The 17,522-nt window shown below is 44.3% G+C and overlaps 2 protein-coding genes across 19 annotated transcripts in view; one reads left to right on the top strand and one right to left on the bottom strand.

The window, feature by feature from the left end:
• fahd2a (fumarylacetoacetate hydrolase domain containing 2A) overlaps positions 1 to 15,997 on the top strand; it is a 21,796-nt gene extending 5,799 nt beyond the window's left edge. For 3 of the 11 annotated variants that reach the window (XM_086206547.1, XM_086206544.1, XM_086206548.1), the window contains exons 2-8: positions 12,397 to 12,662; positions 13,814 to 14,030; positions 14,280 to 14,339; positions 14,417 to 14,579; positions 14,912 to 15,020; positions 15,507 to 15,594; positions 15,749 to 15,997. In XM_086206547.1, coding sequence (XP_086062673.1) covers positions 12,397 to 12,662; positions 13,814 to 14,030; positions 14,280 to 14,339; positions 14,417 to 14,579; positions 14,912 to 15,020; positions 15,507 to 15,594; positions 15,749 to 15,811 — 966 coding nt within the window. In that variant the 3' untranslated portion in view covers positions 15,812 to 15,997. Of the gene's footprint in view, positions 1 to 1,630; positions 5,611 to 5,887; positions 6,090 to 12,396; positions 12,663 to 13,813; positions 14,031 to 14,279; positions 14,340 to 14,416; positions 14,580 to 14,911; positions 15,021 to 15,506; positions 15,595 to 15,748 lie in introns of those variants that run through there. The other 8 variants (XM_086206545.1, XM_086206542.1, XM_086206543.1 and 5 more) reach the window with 8 other exon arrangements.
• The window catches only part of gpat2 (glycerol-3-phosphate acyltransferase 2, mitochondrial), a 108,166-nt gene continuing 106,529 nt past the window's right edge, over positions 15,886 to 17,522 (bottom strand). For 5 of the 8 annotated variants that reach the window (XM_086206532.1, XM_086206533.1, XM_086206538.1 and 2 more), the window contains one exon: positions 15,887 to 17,522. In XM_086206532.1, coding sequence (XP_086062658.1) covers positions 17,406 to 17,522 — 117 coding nt within the window. In that variant the 3' untranslated portion in view covers positions 15,887 to 17,405. The other 3 variants (XM_086206535.1, XM_086206534.1, XM_086206536.1) reach the window with 2 other exon arrangements.

Here is a 17,522-nt window from a genome sequence, read left to right as displayed (position 1 = left end):
CCTCCTTTGGATGATCTTAGATAAGAGTCGTAGCCGCAGCTGCACATCGAGCACCAGGTAGGCTCGAGCTAGCTCCTGAAGCTACGTCGGTGCAGGTTCGTGCCTCTCCTATCAGTTAGTTGCAGTTCTACCACCCAGAGCCAGACGGGAGTACAGCGTCACTCCAGACAAGAGCCAGCTGGACACTTTGCATGCAACAGCAGCTTCTTTGGCTTTTGGCATCTATGGCTGCTGCCAGTGTTTCATCAGACAGGCGGAGGAGAAATTGAGAAATAGCCTGTCCTTTACGTTATGTCTTTTTTTGCATTTGAGGCAATTTTTTTAGGAGTTTGGTTGAAAGAATGTCCACATTAATAAGGTGAAGGCCACTTTCCAACAGGGAGATGTTGGAACGTTAGGTTACTGGCGGAGCCCGGGTACTCTGAGCGGCGTGGGCAGCTCACACCGGGAACGCCTGCAGCCTTCTGTCGACGCTTGAATTCACGCTGTAGAAGAAAGTTTTAACGCGACAGAAGTGAACGGAAGGTTGAGCGTGAAGGCCCGGTTCTCAGGGTAACACGTCCGGGCGTCTCAGCGTGAGTAAAAGGAGTTCCACTTATGACGAGAAACGAATGCAACGGACACACGTCAATCTCTGTCCCCCTATTAATTAAAACGGGACCGTAACTACTTTGATCGTCACACTCGTTTTTGCCCCGTGACGAGGCTGTGATATTACCCAACTCAGATCACACCATGACGTTCCTGCAGATAATTCTGATGAAAGGCAGGATCTGTTGGAAGATGAGTTGAGAAATGCCATCGACAGTTTCAACCTGGGAGCTGTAGATAAAATATGACGTAAAATTTCTGAGAAATTCATCAGACGTTCTGAAATTGGGAGGTCTGCTTTATTTGTATTTACTGTGTCACCCGAGGGTCATGCTTCGACATTTTTTCAAACTTGCTGCCTCAGCAGCAAACATGCCAGCGCAGCAGTTTTCCTTGGAAGTAGCAGAATTTTCAAACTATCCCTTCATCCTCGATGAAGTTGGACAACTTTTCTGTTTAATTGAAAATAAAAGTAATTACATTGTTCGCTGGATAAAAATATGAAAATGTAATAAGTGGAAGAGATAATGTATTTAGCAGTTTATGCAAGTTTTTATACAGTTTTCTGCCACTAATGAATTGTCACACTTCCAGGACTCTTTCAGTTTTAGTCATTTGTTTGAGATGCTTTTTTTTTTTAAGTGAAAAATGTAATCTTCAGTGGCGGCACGGTGGTGCAGTGGTCAGCACTGTTGCCTCACAGCAAGAAGGTTCTGGGTTTGGGTCCCGGCTCCAGCACGGGGTCTGTCTGTGAGTCTGCATGTTCTCCCTGTTCCTGTGTGGGTTCTCAATGGTACTCCAGCTTCCTCCCACAGTCCAAAGACATCAAGAGGGGACGAGGTTGATTGATACTCTAAATTGACCGTAGGTGTGACTGTGAGTGTGAATGGTTGTCTGTCTCTATGTGTTGGTCCTGGGATGGACTGGTGACCCGTCCAGGGTGAACCCCACCTCTCACCTGAAGGCTGCTGGGATAGGCTCCAGCCCCCCCCCCCCCGCAACCCTTAATAGGAATAAGTGGAAGAAAATGGATGGGTTTGGTGCGCTATTAGTGGCCCCTTCCTTCAATCTGACGGATGTACAGATCATTTGGAGCTATAGTTTTGTAACCTGTCTAATTCTTCATCTTTAATTGGCATCGCCACTCTGACTTTTTCCTGATAATTAGGGTGAGTGAGCTAAACTCCAGAAGTCCATCCTCACCCTCCAGCCTGAGGGATCCAGCTTTCAGGTTCACAGTAAACCGTTAGGGAGTGCAAGAACACACGTAGGAGTAATTACAGTGGGGCAAAAAAGTATTTAGTCGGCCAAATATTGTGCAAGTTGTCCCACTGAAGAAGATGAGAGGCCTGTAATTTTCATCATAGGTACACTTCAAGTAGGAGAAACAAAATGAGTAAACCTGTTGTAACCTGTCGAATTCTTCATCTTTAACTGGAATTGCCACTCTGACTTTTTCCTGATAATTAGGGTGAGTGAGCTAAACTCCAGAAGTCCATCCTCACCCTCCAGCCTGAGGGATCCAGCTTTCAGGTTCACAGTAAACCGTTAGGGAGTGCAAGAACACACGTAGGAGTAATTACAGTGGGGCAAAAAAGTATTTAGTCGGCCAACTATTGTGCAAGTTGTCCCACTGAAGAAGATGAGAGGCCTGTAATTTTCATCATAGGTACACTTCAAGTAGGAGAAACAAAATGAGTAAAAAAAAAAAAAAAAAAATCCAGAAAAATCACATTGTCTGATTAAAAAAAAAAAAAAAAATTATGTGCAAATTTATGGTTGGAAATAAGTATCTGGTGAATCACAAAAGTTCATCTCGATACTTTGTTATATACCCTTTGTTGGCAATGACAGAGGTCAAATGTTTTCTGGAGGTCCTCACAAGATTTTCAAACACGGTTGCTGGTATTTTGGCCCATTCCTCCATACAGATCTCCTCTGGAGCAGTGATGTTTTGGGGCTGTCGCTGGGCAACACAGACTTTCAACTCTTTCCAAAGCTTTTCTATGGGGTTGAGATCTGGAGACTGGCTAGGCCACTCCAGGACCTTGAAATGCTTCAGTCTTTTTGGTGTGTTTAAGCTCACTGTCATGCTGAAAGACCCAGCCACGTTTCATCTTCAATGCCCTTGCTGATGTTTTCACTCAAAATCTCACGATACATGGCCCCATTCATTCTCCCCTTTACGCAGATCAGTTGTCCTGGTCCCTTTGCAGAAAAACAGCCCCAAACCATGACGTTTCCATCCCCATGCTTCACAGCAGGTATGGTGTTCTTTGGATGCAACTCAGCATTCTTTCTCCTCCAAACATGACAAGTTGAGTTTTTACCAGAAAGTTCTATTTTGGTTTCATGTGACATTCTCCCAATTCTCCTCTGGATTATCCAAAAGCTCTCCAGCATGCTTCAGACGGCCTGGACATGTGCTGGCTTAAGCAAGGGGACACGTCTGGCACTGCAGGATTTAAGTCCCTGGCGGTGTAGCGTGTTGGTAGCCTTTGTTACTTTGGTCCCAGCTCTCTGCAGGTCATTCACTTGGTCCCCCCGTGTGGTTCTGGGATTTATGCTCACTGTTCTTGTGATCATTTTGACCCCATGCCAACTCCAATCAACCCCCATTGACATTTACCTAGCATAAGGCTTGTGAGTTAGCATTGTTGGCAACGTGAGGCAGGCCTCACCTGGAGATTACTTACTTACTACTTACTTACTGCCTTATATGCTGGCTGGCATGTAGGGCAGCAACAAAGGATCTCCACTCCTGTCTGTTCTGGGCCAGAGTCTTGATGGAACCCCAGGTATGATGCAGGGTCTTCATTTCTCCCTCTACAGTCCTCTGCCAGGTGTTCTTGGGTCGGCCTCTCTTGCGCTTGCCTTCTGGTGTCCAGTGAAGAGCAGTTTGGGTGATGTTGCCCTGCTCTCTGCGGATTACATGTCCAATCCACTCCCACTGCCTTCTCATTAGGATGTTTGCCATGTTTTGTTTGCACATACTAAGAAGGTGTTGATTAGAGATGGTTTTGGGCCAGAATATCCGCTGTATTTTTCGAAGGCTTTTGGTGTGAAAGGTTGACAGTCTGTGGAGATCAGTTTCTGTCGTCCGCCAATATTCAGCACCGTATAGTAGGGTGGAGAGGACACAGCTCTGGTAGAGCCTCAGCTTGGTGTTAGTGTTGTATTGGGCCGACTTCCAGACGTTGTTGAGCCTTATTAGGATGTTTCTGGCCTTGCTGAGTCGGCTTGTGATGTCATTGTCCGCACCTCCATCAGGGCTGACAACACTGCCTAGGTATGTGAAAACATTGGTTGTAGGTAGGTTTACACTGTCTATTTGGATTGGTGAGGGGGTTGGGATATTCAGCAACATCAGCTCTGTCTTCTTCAGGTTTACTGTCAGACCTACTTGCTTTGCAAAGTTGTTCAGATGACAGGTTTTCTCTTGCATGTGTTGGTGTGTGTGAGAGAATAAGGCCATGTCATCTGCAAAGTCAAGATCTTCCAATTTCGAGAAGAGAGTCCACCTTTTTTCCCCCTGGGTTTGTCTTCGGTGGTTCTTTTCATCACCCAGTCTATGACTAGGTTAAAGAGAAGTGCAGACATAACACAGCCTTGCCTCACCCCTGTTTTAACTGCAAAACTGTCCTGGCTGGTTCCTATTTGGCATTTGAAATTGGTATAGAAACTTTTAATGATATGGACAATTTGGTTTGGAATTCCATAAGCGTGTAGTATTCTCCACAGACTGTCCCTATGGATACTGTCGAAGGCCTTCTCAAAATCTACAAAGTTTATGTACAGTTGCCTCTGTCACTCTGTACACTGCTCAATGATGTTACGTAAGGTAAATATGTGGTCAACACATCCTCTACCCATTCTGAACCCTGCTTGTTCTTCTGAGTTCTTTATCCAACGCATCTGCTATTCTTTGTATGATGATTTTGGCAAGGATTTTGCTGGGAATGGACAAAAGGGTGATGCCACGCCAGTTGTTGCAGTTGCTGAGGGCACGTTTCTTTGGGATTTTCACAATGATGCCCTTTGTCCAGTCATCCGGTACCTTCTCCCCCTCCCATATGGCTGTAAAAAGTGGTTTGAGGGCTTTAGCTGCCTGGTCTGGGTCTGCCTTAAACAGCTCTGCATTTAAGTTGTCCAGCCCTGGAGCTTTACCATGCTTGAGGGATTTGATGGAGGAGATGATTTCTTCTATTCGTGGAGATTCAATATCCACATCAAGATCAGCTTTTATTTCCTGTATATCAGCCTCTAGTCTTGGCGGTGGTCTGTTGAGGACTTCATTGAAGTGTTGTGCCCAACGGGTTTCTATTTCTGTTTCAGAAGTGAGGAGTCGTCCCTGTTTGTTTGCGATTGGTACATTGGTGTTCCTACGGTATTTTCCACAAATTGAATTGGTAATCCTGTATAAAGTTCCCTGTTCTCCTTTTCTGGCTGCAAGTTCTGCCTGGTTTACAAGATCTTCCATGTACACCCTCTTGTCAGCTCTAACCTTTCTCTTCCCTTGACTTTATGTGTGTTGAGCATTAATGTTTGTTTTCGTTGGCAAATTTCATATTTCACGTTGTTCATGCCCCTAAGTTGTTAAAGTCCCACGGCAATAGAAGTCGTGCTGCAGCTTCCAGCTGGGAATTGTAGTTCTAAAACCTGATTTAAAAGGCTGAGAAGCACCGTTAAGAGACGCACGGGTTTATTGTCGTATTGATTACTTTAATTGATAATATCGTTAAATCGTCATATTTAGTACTGACTGGCGAATGAGTCTCGCTATAGAGTTGCCCTCAATGACTGCAAACGCAAACAGGAAGTAGTCTTTAGTCGTCTTTTCGTGTAGACCCACAAAGGTGAGCGTTAACTGGAACAGGTGCAAAGTTCAGGCAAAAGCGCCTGAGCCATCATCGCGGGTCACAGACCTCCTTTGGATGATCTTAGATAAGAGTCGTAGCCGCAGCTGCACATCGAGCACCAGGTAGGCTCGAGCTAGCTCCTGAAGCTACGTCGGTGCAGGTTCGTGCCTCTCCTATCAGTTAGTTGCAGTTCTACCACCCAGAGCCAGACGGGAGTACAGCGTCACTCCAGACAAGAGCCAGCTGGACACTTTGCATGCAACAGCAGCTTCTTTGGCTTTTGGCATCTATGGCTGCTGCCAGTGTTTCATCAGACAGGCGGAGGAGAAATTGAGAAATAGCCTGTCCTTTACGTTATGTCTTTTTTTGCATTTGAGGCAATTTTTTTAGGAGTTTGGTTGAAAGAATGTCCACATTAATAAGGTGAAGGCCACTTTCCAACAGGGAGATGTTGGAACGTTAGGTTACTGGCGGAGCCCGGGTACTCTGAGCGGCGTGGGCAGCTCACACCGGGAACGCCTGCAGCCTTCTGTCGACGCTTGAATTCACGCTGTAGAAGAAAGTTTTAACGCGAAAGAAGTAACGGAAGGTTGAGCGTGAAGGCCCGGTTCTCAGGGTAACACGTCCGGGCGTCTCAGCGTGAGTAAAAGGAGTTCCACTTATGACGAGAAACGAATGCAACGGACACACGTCAATCTCTGTCCCCCTATTAATTAAAACGGGACCGTAACTACTTTGATCGTCACACTCGTTTTTGCCCCGTGACGAGGCTGTGATATTACCCAACTCAGATCACACCATGACGTTCCTGCAGATAATTCTGATGAAAGGCAGGATCTGTTGGAAGATGAGTTGAGAAATGCCATCGACAGTTTCAACCTGGGAGCTGTAGATAAAATATGACGTAACATTTCTGAGAAATTCATCAGACGTTCTGAAATTGGGAGGTCTGCTTTATTTGTATTTACTGTGTCACCCAAGGGTCATGCTTCGACATTTTTTCAAACTTGCTGCCTCAGCAGCAAACATGCCAGCGCAGCAGTCTTCCTTGGAAGTAGCAGAATTTTCAAACTATCCCTTCATCCTCGATGAAGTTGGACAACTTTTCTGTTTAATTGAAAATAAAATTAATTACATTGTTCGCTGGATAAAAATATGAAAATGTAATAAGTGGAAGAGATCATGTATTTAGCAGTTTATGCAAGTTTTTATACAGTTTTCTGCCACTAATGAATTGTCACACTTCCAGGACTCTTTCAGTTTTAGTCATTTGTTTGAGATGCTTTTTTTTTTTAAGTGAAAAATGTAATCTTCAGTGGCAGCACGGTGGTGCAGTGGTCAGCACTGTTGCCTCACAGCAAGAAGGTTCTGGGTTTGGGTCCCGGCTCCAGCACGGGGTCTGTCTGTGAGTCTGCATGTTCTCCCTGTTCCTACGTGGGTTCTCTCTGGTACTCCAGCTTCCTCCCACAGTCCAAAGACATCAAGAGGGGACGAGGTTGATTGATACTCTAAATTGACCGTAGGTGTGACTGTGAGTGTGAATGGTTGTCTGTCTCTATGTGTTGGTCCTGGGATGGACTGGTGACCCGTCCAGGGTGAACCCCACCTCTCACCTGAAGGCTGCTGGGATAGGCTCCAGCCCCCCCCCCCCCCGCAACCCTTAATAGGAATAAGTGGAAGAAAATGGATGGGTTTGGTGCGCTATTAGTGGCCCCTTCCTTCAATCTGACGGATGTACAGATCATTTGGAGCTATAGTTTTGTAACCTGTCTAATTCTTCATCTTTAACTGGCATTGCCACTCTGACTTTTTCCTGATAATTAGGGTGAGTGAGCTAAACTCCAGAAGTCCATCCTCACCCTCCAGCCTGAGGGATCCAGCTTTCAGGTTCACAGTAAACCGTTAGGGAGTGCAAGAACACACGTAGGAGTAATTACAGTGGGGCAAAAAAGTATTTAGTCGGCCAACTATTGTGCAAGTTGTCCCACTGAAGAAGATGAGAGGCCTGTAATTTTCATCATAGGTACACTTCAAGTAGGAGAAACAAAATGAGTAAAAAAAAAAAAAAAAAATCCAGAAAAATCACATTGTCTGATTTAAAAAAAAAAACAATATGTGCAAATTTATGGTTGGAAATAAGTATCTGGTGAATCACAAAAGTTCATCTCGATACTTTGTTATATACCCTTTGTTGGCAATGACAGAGGTCAAACGTTTTCTGGAGGTCCTCACAAGATTTTCAAACACGGTTGCTGGTTTTTTTTTCCCATTCCTCCATACAGATCTCCTCTGGAGCAGTGATGTTTTGGGGCTGTCGCTGGGCAACACAGACTTTCAACTCTTTCCAAAGCTTTTCTATGGGGTTGAGATCTGGAGACTGGCTAGGCCACTCCAGGACCTTGAAATGCTTCAGGCTTTTTGGTGTGTTTAAGCTCACTGTCATGCTGAAAGACCCAGCCACGTTTCATCTTCAATGCCCTTGCTGATGTTTTCACTCAAAATCTCACGATACATGGCCCCATTCATTCTCCCCTTTACGCAGATCAGTTGTCCTGGTCCCTTTGCAGAAAAACAGCCCCAAACCATGACGTTTCCATCCCCATGCTTCACAGCAGGTATGGTGTTCTTTGGATGCAACTCAGCATTCTTTCTCCTCCAAACATGACAAGTTGAGTTTTTACCAGAAAGTTCTATTTTGGTTTCATGTAACATTCTCCCAATTCTCCTCTGGATTATCCTAAAGCTCTCTAGCATGCTTCAGACGGCCTGGACATGTACTGGCTTAAGCAAGGGGACACGTCTGGCACTGCAGGATTTAAGTCCCTGGCGGTGTAGCGTGTTGGTAGCCTTTGTTACTTTGGTCCCAGCTCTCTGCAGGTCATTCACTTGGTCCCCCCGTGTGGTTCTGGGATTTATGCTCACTGTTCTTGTGATCATTTTGACCCCATGCCAACTCCAATCAACCCCCATTGACATTTACCTAGCATAAGGCTTGTGAGTTAGCATTGTTGGCAACGTGAGGCAGGCCTCACCTGGAGATTACTTACTTACTACTTACTTACTGCCTTATATGCTGGCTGGCATGTAGGGCAGCAACAAAGGATCTCCACTCCTGTCTGTTCTGGGCCAGAGTCTTGATGGAACCCCAGGTATGATGCAGGGTCTTCATTTCTCCCTCTACAGTCCTCTGCCAGGTGTTCTTGGGTCGGCCTCTCTTGCGCTTGCCTTCTGGTGTCCAGTGAAGAGCAGTTTGGGTGATGTTGCCCTGCTCTCTGCGGATTACATGTCCAATCCACTCCCACTGCCTTCTCATTAGGATGTTTGCCATGTTTTGTTTGCACATACTAAGAAGGTGTTGATTAGAGATGGTTTTGGGCCAGAATATCCGCTGTATTTTTCGAAGGCTTTTGGTGTGAAAGGTTGACAGTCTGTGGAGATCAGTTTCTGTCGTCCGCCAATATTCAGCACCGTATAGTAGGGTGGAGAGGACACAGCTCTGGTAGAGCCTCAGCTTGGTGTTAGTGTTGTATTGGGCCGACTTCCAGACGTTGTTGAGCCTTATTAGGATGTTTCTGGCCTTGCTGAGTCGGCTTGTGATGTCATTGTCCGCACCTCCATCAGGGCTGACAACACTGCCTAGGTATGTGAAAACATTGGTTGTAGGTAGGTTTACACTGTCTATTTGGATTGGTGAGGGGGTTGGGATATTCAGCAACATCAGCTCTGTCTTCTTCAGGTTTACTGTCAGACCTACTTGCTTTGCAAAGTTGTTCAGATGACAGGTTTTCTCTTGCATGTGTTGGTGTGTGTGAGAGAATAAGGCCATGTCATCTGCAAAGTCAAGATCTTCCAATTTCGAGAAGAGAGTCCACCTTTTTTCCCCCTGGGTTTGTCTTCGGTGGTTCTTTTCATCACCCAGTCTATGACTAGGTTAAAGAGAAGTGCAGACATAACACAGCCTTGCCTCACCCCTGTTTTAACTGCAAAACTGTGCTGGCTGGTTCCTATTTGGCATTTGAAATTGGTATAGAAACTTTTAATGATATGGACAATTTGGTTTGGAATTCCATAAGCGCGTAGTATTCTCCACAGACTGTCCCTATGGATACTGTCCATCTCAAAATCTACAAAGTTTATGTACAGTTGCCTCTGTCACTCTGTACACTGCTCAATGATGTTACGTAAGGTAAATATGTGGTCAACACATCCTCTACCCATTCTGAACCCTGCTTGTTCTTCTGAGTTCTTTATCCAACGCATCTGCTATTCTTTGTATGATGATTTTGGCAAGGATTTTGCTGGGAATGGACAAAAGGGTGATGCCACGCCAGTTGTTGCAGTTGCTGAGGGCACGTTTCTTTGGGATTTTCACAATGATGCCCTTTGTCCAGTCATCCGGTACCTTCTCCCCCTCCCATATGGCTGTAAAAAGTGGTTATAGGGCTTTAGCTGCCTGGTCTGGGTCTGCCTTAAACAGCCCTTCATTTAAGTTGTCCAGCCCTGGAGCTTTACCATTCTTGAGGGATTTGATGGAGGAGATGATTTCTTCTATTCGTGGAGATTCAATATCCACATCAAGATCAGCTTTTATTTCCTGTATATCAGCCTCTAGTCTTGGCGGTGGTCTGTTGAGGACTTCATTGAAGTGTTGTGCCCAACGGGTTTCTATTTCTGTTTCAGAAGTGAGGAGTCGTCCCTGTTTGTTTGCGATTGGTACATTGGTGTTCCTACGGTATTTTCCACAAATTGAATTGGTAATCCTGTATAAAGTTCCCTGTTCTCCTTTTCTGGCTGAAAGTTCTGCCTGGTTTACAAGATCTTCCATGTACACCCTCTTGTCAGCTCTAACCTTTCTCTTTACTTGTAGGTCTGCTTCTCTGTACTGCACTTTATATCTGACCTGAAACCCTCAGAATTGGCTTCTAAAAACTTTTTCTTGAGGCTTCTCCTGTGTTCAGTGGCCTGCAGGGTGTCGCGTGTAATCCACTGCTTCCTTTTTGGTTTTCTTTTTCCTAGACAGGATTCGCTGCTTTCAGAGTATGCTACTTTGATTTGTTCCCACATGTGGTTGACTTCCTTTTCCTCTGGTGGTGTGTGAACATCTTCAGTGCTTGCCAGTATTTGGAACCTGTTCTTCAGCGTTAGGACGAAGGCATTCTTGACTTTGGGGGAATAGAGTCTCCCTACATCAAAAAGCTGACGTCCTACTTCTCTTCGCCCTGTTCCTCTCAGCTTGAGCTTCAGTACTGCTGTCACCAGATGATGGTCACTGTTAACATCTGCTCCCCTTCTCACTTGGACATCTAGGAGTGAGCGTCTCCAGGTACCATTTACCATCAGGTGGTCGATCTGATTCTTGTCCCTTCCATTGGGGGAGCACCATGTCAGTTTGTGTATGTCATGGTGTGGAAAGAGAGTTCCTCCAATGACGAGGTCATAGGTGGTGCAAAGCTCCAGCAGCCGTTTTCCGTTGTCGTTCATGGTTCCACAGCCTTCGTTCCCCATTGCTCTTTTGTAGTTGGTGTTCTTGTTCTCAACCTTTGCGTTCAGGTCACCCATTACAATTTTCAAATCGTGCCTAGGTGACCCCTCACCTGGGGCCATTCCTCATAAATAATCCAACCCTGACTCAGAACATGTATTTTGCATATTCAAGTTCAAACTAAAAAGCATTTTGGGCTCAAAGATTTATTTCCCTCCTACATCACTTCCTTGGAACTTCACAATGCAAAATGAGCCAACCATGTAAATTTAGCTTGCAGCTAATTGTGACTGGCTGCTTACAAAAGCAAGAGGAATGTCTGATTACAAACTCAGCAATTTTGTCCCGTACAGTTGAGGTCCTCTTGATCAAGCTGTCTGCTCAGTAAACCTCAATCATTTTAATATGAGCCAAAAACAAAAGCGTTTATCTGCAGTTGCTGATATTAATCATCAGTTGCATTAGCCTGAAGCTAAATTTGAACAGCAGGCTCTTTCTGTGTTCTGGAGTCACAAGGAAGTAATGTGGGAGGGAAAAAAGCCTTTGAGAGCTCCAGACATCTGTTTGTGAGTAAAAGGGAAGGGATTCTTTTCGCTTCACTTGCCTATGATGCCACATTTCAATTGAACTGGGAAGCTGGAAATTTCAACTGGGACGCTTCTCTGGGCAGGAGTAACTCAGATACCTGGTGAACAGCAAGGATTGGACTCAACAGGATAAGTGGTAGAAAATGGATGGATGGATATAATCTTCAATCCATCCATCCATTTTCTTCTGCTTATCCTGTTAAGGGTCCCGGGGGGGCTGGAGCCTATCCCAGTGGCTTTTGGGCGAGAGGTGGGGTTCACCCTGGACAGGTCACCAGTCCATCACAGGGCCAACACACAGAGACAGACAACCATTCACACTCACAGTCATACCTACAGTCAATTTAGAGTATCAATCAGCCTCGTCCCCTCTTGATGTCTTTGGACTGTGGGAGGAAGCTGGAGTACCAGAGAGAACCCACACAGGAACAGGGAGAACATGCAGACTCCACACAGAAAGATCCCGTACTGGAGCTGGGGCTCAAACCCAGGACCTTCTTGCTGTGAGGCGACAGTGCTGACCACTGCACCACTGTGCCGCCATAATCTTCAATCAAATGCATTAAAATCATTTTTTTCAGGCAAATAGTTTTGAACCACCATTACAGAAATTCAACACCCCCTCAGTGTACATGCTCGTTTCTGGACAATGTTTATCACCAAGTCCTGGCTAGTTGAATTCAGTGATGACATTCTCGACCAACAGTCAACAGCTAAGGCTAATGGATCATTTCATGTCAAATCAGCAAGTTTAGAAAAAGTTGAACCCCTGAACTCTCAGAAACAGCTGATATTTTTTTGTACAAATACCACAAGTAAATTTGATGACTGATGAATTAATCATTTGCAGTTAACATTCTTCTTGCTTCATCCACAGATGAGACTTCCTCTTCCCTCCTTTTGCATTTGTAGGAGTTTCCTGTCTCTCAAACCAACAGTCTACTCACAGCAGCGAGGCTTGTGTGGTGCACCGATGCGTCTGGTGCAGTTTGTCCGGCAAGGTGAAGGAGGTGGAGTCAGAGTGGGAGTAGAGCAAGGTCCAGGGCTTGGCGTGGTGGACCTAAAGGAGTTTGACCCCTCCATGCCCTCAACGATGAGAGATCTACTGGAGATGGGAGACAAGGGTCTGGAATGTGCACAGAGGTCCAACACACATACACACACACACACGATATATCGGGCACATCTTAAGGGAAGTGATGTGATGGAAAAATTTCTGTGGTCAAAGGCCACTGTGAAAAGGAACACATTGCAAAATGTTTTAGATTACAGCACTAAAAGAACAGCACCTAAAAATATGAAAAAAATGATTCTGTGGTTGGGTTCAAACAAATGCAAGAATAATCTTAGTCACATAGCGCGGCATGGCTCAGAGGTAGTGTGGGTGCCTAGCAACTGAAGGGTCACTGGTTCGATCCCCACTTCCCCCGGTGACCATATTGAAGTACCCTTGAGCAAGATACAGTACTGAACCCTGATGTCCCTGCAACGGACTGGCGACCCGTCCAGGGTGAACCCCGCCTCTCGCCCAATGTCAGTTGGGATAGGCTCCAGCCCGTGACTCTTAACAGATAAGTGGTATAGAAGATGGATGGATGGAGTTAGTGACACTTGATGTAAAAACTGTTTTCAATATTTTGAGAGTTCAAACTAGTTTTCATAGGTTTCATGCGAGGGCACAATTAAATTCTCACACTGGCAGTGTCACCATGCACACACATCAGACATTGGTTGTCATAGACCATGAGCACTTGCGGTCTTTGTAGCTACATAAATGTTCAGGTGAAACAAGCCTTGCGCATCGTCAGACAATAGTGATTGCATAAAATAAGCCATATAAAAAGCAAAGTAGAAAAAAAATAATTATTGTAATTAATACCAATAACAGAAGTGCCAAAAGAATACATTTGGTTGAAACTGCAACATGATGTTTTAAATGAGTAAATTATATATCAGGAGGAAGATCGGCACATAAGTAAGTGTTAGAGTTAATGCTACTGCTCAGGATGGTAGGTCATATTTCAGGCTTGAAAGACACAAAAGCCCCAAATGCTAATGGAAGTGCTCAGGCTGAGGTCATTCCTCAGGCGTCCAAAAACTCAAATTATCATTAGCATGTGAATTCCAAAATATGACGATAGTGGTCAGCATGTTAACTCACCTGTCAAGCTTAAAAATAGAGCACATGACAATATTTAGCACAATACTTTCAACCCCATCTGACAGATCGACATTTTCATCTTCGTTTTTCTCCCGTCTCCTAAATCATCATCATCTTCACTCCTCCTCCTCAGAGCCCTGTCATCTGGCCAGTGTGTGCTGGAGCGTTCAGATATCAGGCTGCTCTCTCCTGTGTTGGCCCCAGAGAAGGTGGTGTGTGTGGGTATGAATTACCGGGACCACTGCCTGGAGCAGAATGCCCCGATTCCAAAGGAACCCATCATCTTCAGCAAGTTTCCCAGTGCCATTACAGGGCCATATGATGACATCATTCTTCCCCAAGAGAGCCGAGTGAGTCCTAGGACCTGCAACTCTTTGTGTGTCATAATATATCGTTTGCATTTTTTTTTTTAGCCCTTGTTGCACCTGGAATTCCTAACTGGATTATATTGTGGGAGAATTAGTCATATATTAGTTGTGTTTTCTGTCTTCCTCCACATTGTTAAGTGTATGACTTCATACATCTTTCTCAGAATTAGTGTAAAATATTGTTCTTAAATATTTGGTGCTGTACCTGCTGATTGTCTTTCTTCTTTGAAGGAAGTAGACTGGGAGGTGGAGCTGGCTTTTGTGATTGGACGAAGTGGGAAGCACATCAAGGTGGTGGTCATGACATCACAAGCATAGCCTCTAACGTGTAGCATCTGTCCAGACTGTTTCCTCTTCTTGTTATTCAGGAGGAAGACGCACTCTCCCATGTGGCTGGCTTCACTGTGGCCAATGACGTCAGTGCGCGTGACTGGCAGATGAAGCGCAATGGGAGGCAGTGGTTGCTGGGAAAAACGTTTGACAGCTTCTGTCCTCTTGGCCCTGCTTTGGTGACCACAGAAGCTGTGAAAGGTGAGAGGGAACAAGACAACACAGCAGGGAGATGAAGGTGGAACGTGAAGACGCTATTGGTATTTCTGAGTCAAGGGGTTGATTGGAGCAGCAGCACAAATCACATCTGAAAGATAAAATAAGAACAAAACCTTCTTTTTGGACAGCAGATGAGACTTTATCCAACACTACAATATGAACTATGTTTGGAAAACTAACTTTCAGTACTTTAATACATTGTGTATCCGTATAGCCATTCCTTTACTGGCAACTTAACTTTTTATTCTACATTTCATGACAGCTCATTATTTAAACATCAACCAAGTTTTTTTTTGTGATCATTTCACCTCCAGATCCTCACAATCTGGCTGTCCACTGCCGGGTAAATGGAGAAACCGTCCAAAGCAGCAATACTGATCAGATGATCTTCAAGACTGAGGCGCTGGTCACCTGGGTCTCAAAGTGAGTCCACATATCGGTGATGTCTTTGCCTCCCAGGGTCTGTGCGCTGGAGTAGATTTGTATAATACATACAGCGCTCTCTCGTGGCTCAGTAGCTCCAGCTGCAAATGAAAATGTCAAATTCACTAAAGCAGTACTGTGCTAGCTAGCCTCCTGACACCTTTCGAAGAAGCCAGCTATACTGTGTGTGTTTATGTTGAATGTTGAGGAAAGCTACAACAACAACTACGAAATCCTGGGTCTGCACTCTTTCATGTATACACAATGGAATGGGTTCATCCTTGGGCAGCAATGCATATTTTATTCCAGTTGCAATCCTGCGGAAAAAAAAGGAAGAAAAGAAAAACAGATGGGGGTGAAAACATGAGCTCCCTGGCTGAGGAGACGTTGTTGTGCTTATGGACGATAAACACTAGTTTTTGTTCACCGTGGATCATTTTAATCATGGATCCTCCAATTCTGAGATTTTCTTTCCTCTTGTGTCAGGTTCGTGACACTAACTCCTGGAGACGTGTTCCTGACCGGCACCCCTCCAGGTGTGGGTGTCTTCAGGAAACCACCTGTATTTCTAAAGGTGAGTTTGAAACTGACAATGAAAACAACAACTTGTTGTACCGCAATACATGTACTCAGCAATGTTCTTCAATTTTAATTCACCGGTGAAAGGATCCATCCCAAAGGAGTGAATGTGCGCTGTAACAAAGTGTTTTCACTGTTTTGTCTTTCAGAGAGGAGACATTGTGGAGTGCCAAATAGACCAGTTAGGCTCAATAATCAACAAAGTGATCTAAACTGGGACACAAACTGCCTGGAAGAACAACAATCCACTTCTGCTGTTGCTGCAGTATTTGCTTTATTGTTTGAAAACCAAGATTTGTTAGAAAGTGATCCACTCATGTTATGTAGAATAAATTCTAATAAACTACACATCCTTAGAAAATGCATTTCCTATGACTGGGGATTTCTTTGACATTAAAGATATTTGTTTTCAATGCCTAGAGAGAAATTCTTCATAATCACTTCAATCTGGGCTTTGACTCACAGACTCAAGGTCCTCACAGCTTTTTAAAGAGTAAAATTCACTTTCAAAGCAAATTCCCAGACTCCTTAAGCTTTTATCCACACACTTAAATTTTTATGAACGTAACAAGGGAAATAAAAAGTTCACCGATTATTTTACCAGCTTTAACTTTAATCATAATTATTTAATGCTTACTTTGATGCCAGGAGTCAACAAACAAATGTAATGATTGGACTTGTTTGTACTCAGTTGAAGAACAAGAATTTTCATATAGACTTGGACTGTTTGTGAAGTAAAAGAAATATGTTGGGAAATGCTTTGATGAGAACTGAGTTCAAAGGTATAGAAGGACAGCAGAAGATGTTCAGATTTTAAAGTAAATGTGGCACTATCAGGTTTGGCTGATGTACATTCATTTGGTAGGGCAGTTTACTATATATGTTTCAAATAAGTTATTTTTGGTTCAAACCTGTTGCCGAGGAACAATTAGATATGCAAATATGAAAAGCTGTGAACCAAACCATCATATCTACACTTACATGGCCACTTGGGCTCCAGTTGCCTTCAAAATTCACATGATGAGGAATCACTACCTTCAAATTGAGTGATAGGCTTTAGGACTCAGCAGTGCAGGCTGGTCAACACCAGGTGGCAGTAGTGTTTCATGCCCGGTGAGAGCTGATTATCTGCTGTTTAGGTTGCTGTTGGCTTAGACTCCACGCTGCACAAACAAGGAGCTGTAAACAGCAAAATATGAAGCCTGCCAAGACAGGAATCCCATTCAGTTGAGGCACTGATTCGTCTCTGCATCCGTCAAGTGTCAATAGGACTCCTAAAGAATGACTCAGCACATTCAGGGATAAAATGACTCAGAATGATGAATGACATTAAAAAAATATATAGGAAACTATACTACCGGAGGCTTATCGGTCTTTTTAAATAAACTCCCGAATTTGGGTCAGTTTAATAAGAAAAAGCAATTGATTGTACAAACATTAATTGGCATGAACTACAGAATGTGTGAAAAGTAGAAATAAAGACAAAAAATGTGGGGTTACAAAGGAAACTCTGAACAGCCTTCATTAGAACCTAAACATGAAAAATGCAAGCTGAGTCTTCACAGCTGATTACAGGGACATCGTAATCTTTGTCTCCTGTGGCTTTATGCTAATGCTATTACTGCAGATGAACTTAAAATCAATGTCTCATCACTGAAAAATCTAAATGCTATTAACCAAAAAGGTGCCCAAAACCTGGCTCAGCATGCACCTTTAACAATGAACAAAAGCTTTGGTGACTCCAATAGTCGATGAGGTCAAAACAGAGCAGTGCCAAGGCCGTGACTCATGCTGATCAGTTTAACACTAATTGTAGAGGTACTGTGAGATGAAGCGCTGCAGTTTCTGCCTGTTTCCTGGCGACTGGAACGGAAAAGCAACACTCAGGAAAACGCCATCCTCCTGTCGCTCCTCCTGAAGGAC

This window comes from Aulostomus chinensis, chromosome 6, assembly GCF_037954235.1.
Source record: "Aulostomus chinensis isolate RoL2024-O1b breed Wild chromosome 6, RoL_Achi_v1.0, whole genome shotgun sequence".
Lineage (NCBI taxonomy): Eukaryota > Metazoa > Chordata > Actinopteri > Syngnathiformes > Aulostomidae > Aulostomus > Aulostomus chinensis.
Note: the sequence above shows the minus strand (reverse complement) of the source record. Positions and strands in the feature narration are given on the sequence as shown.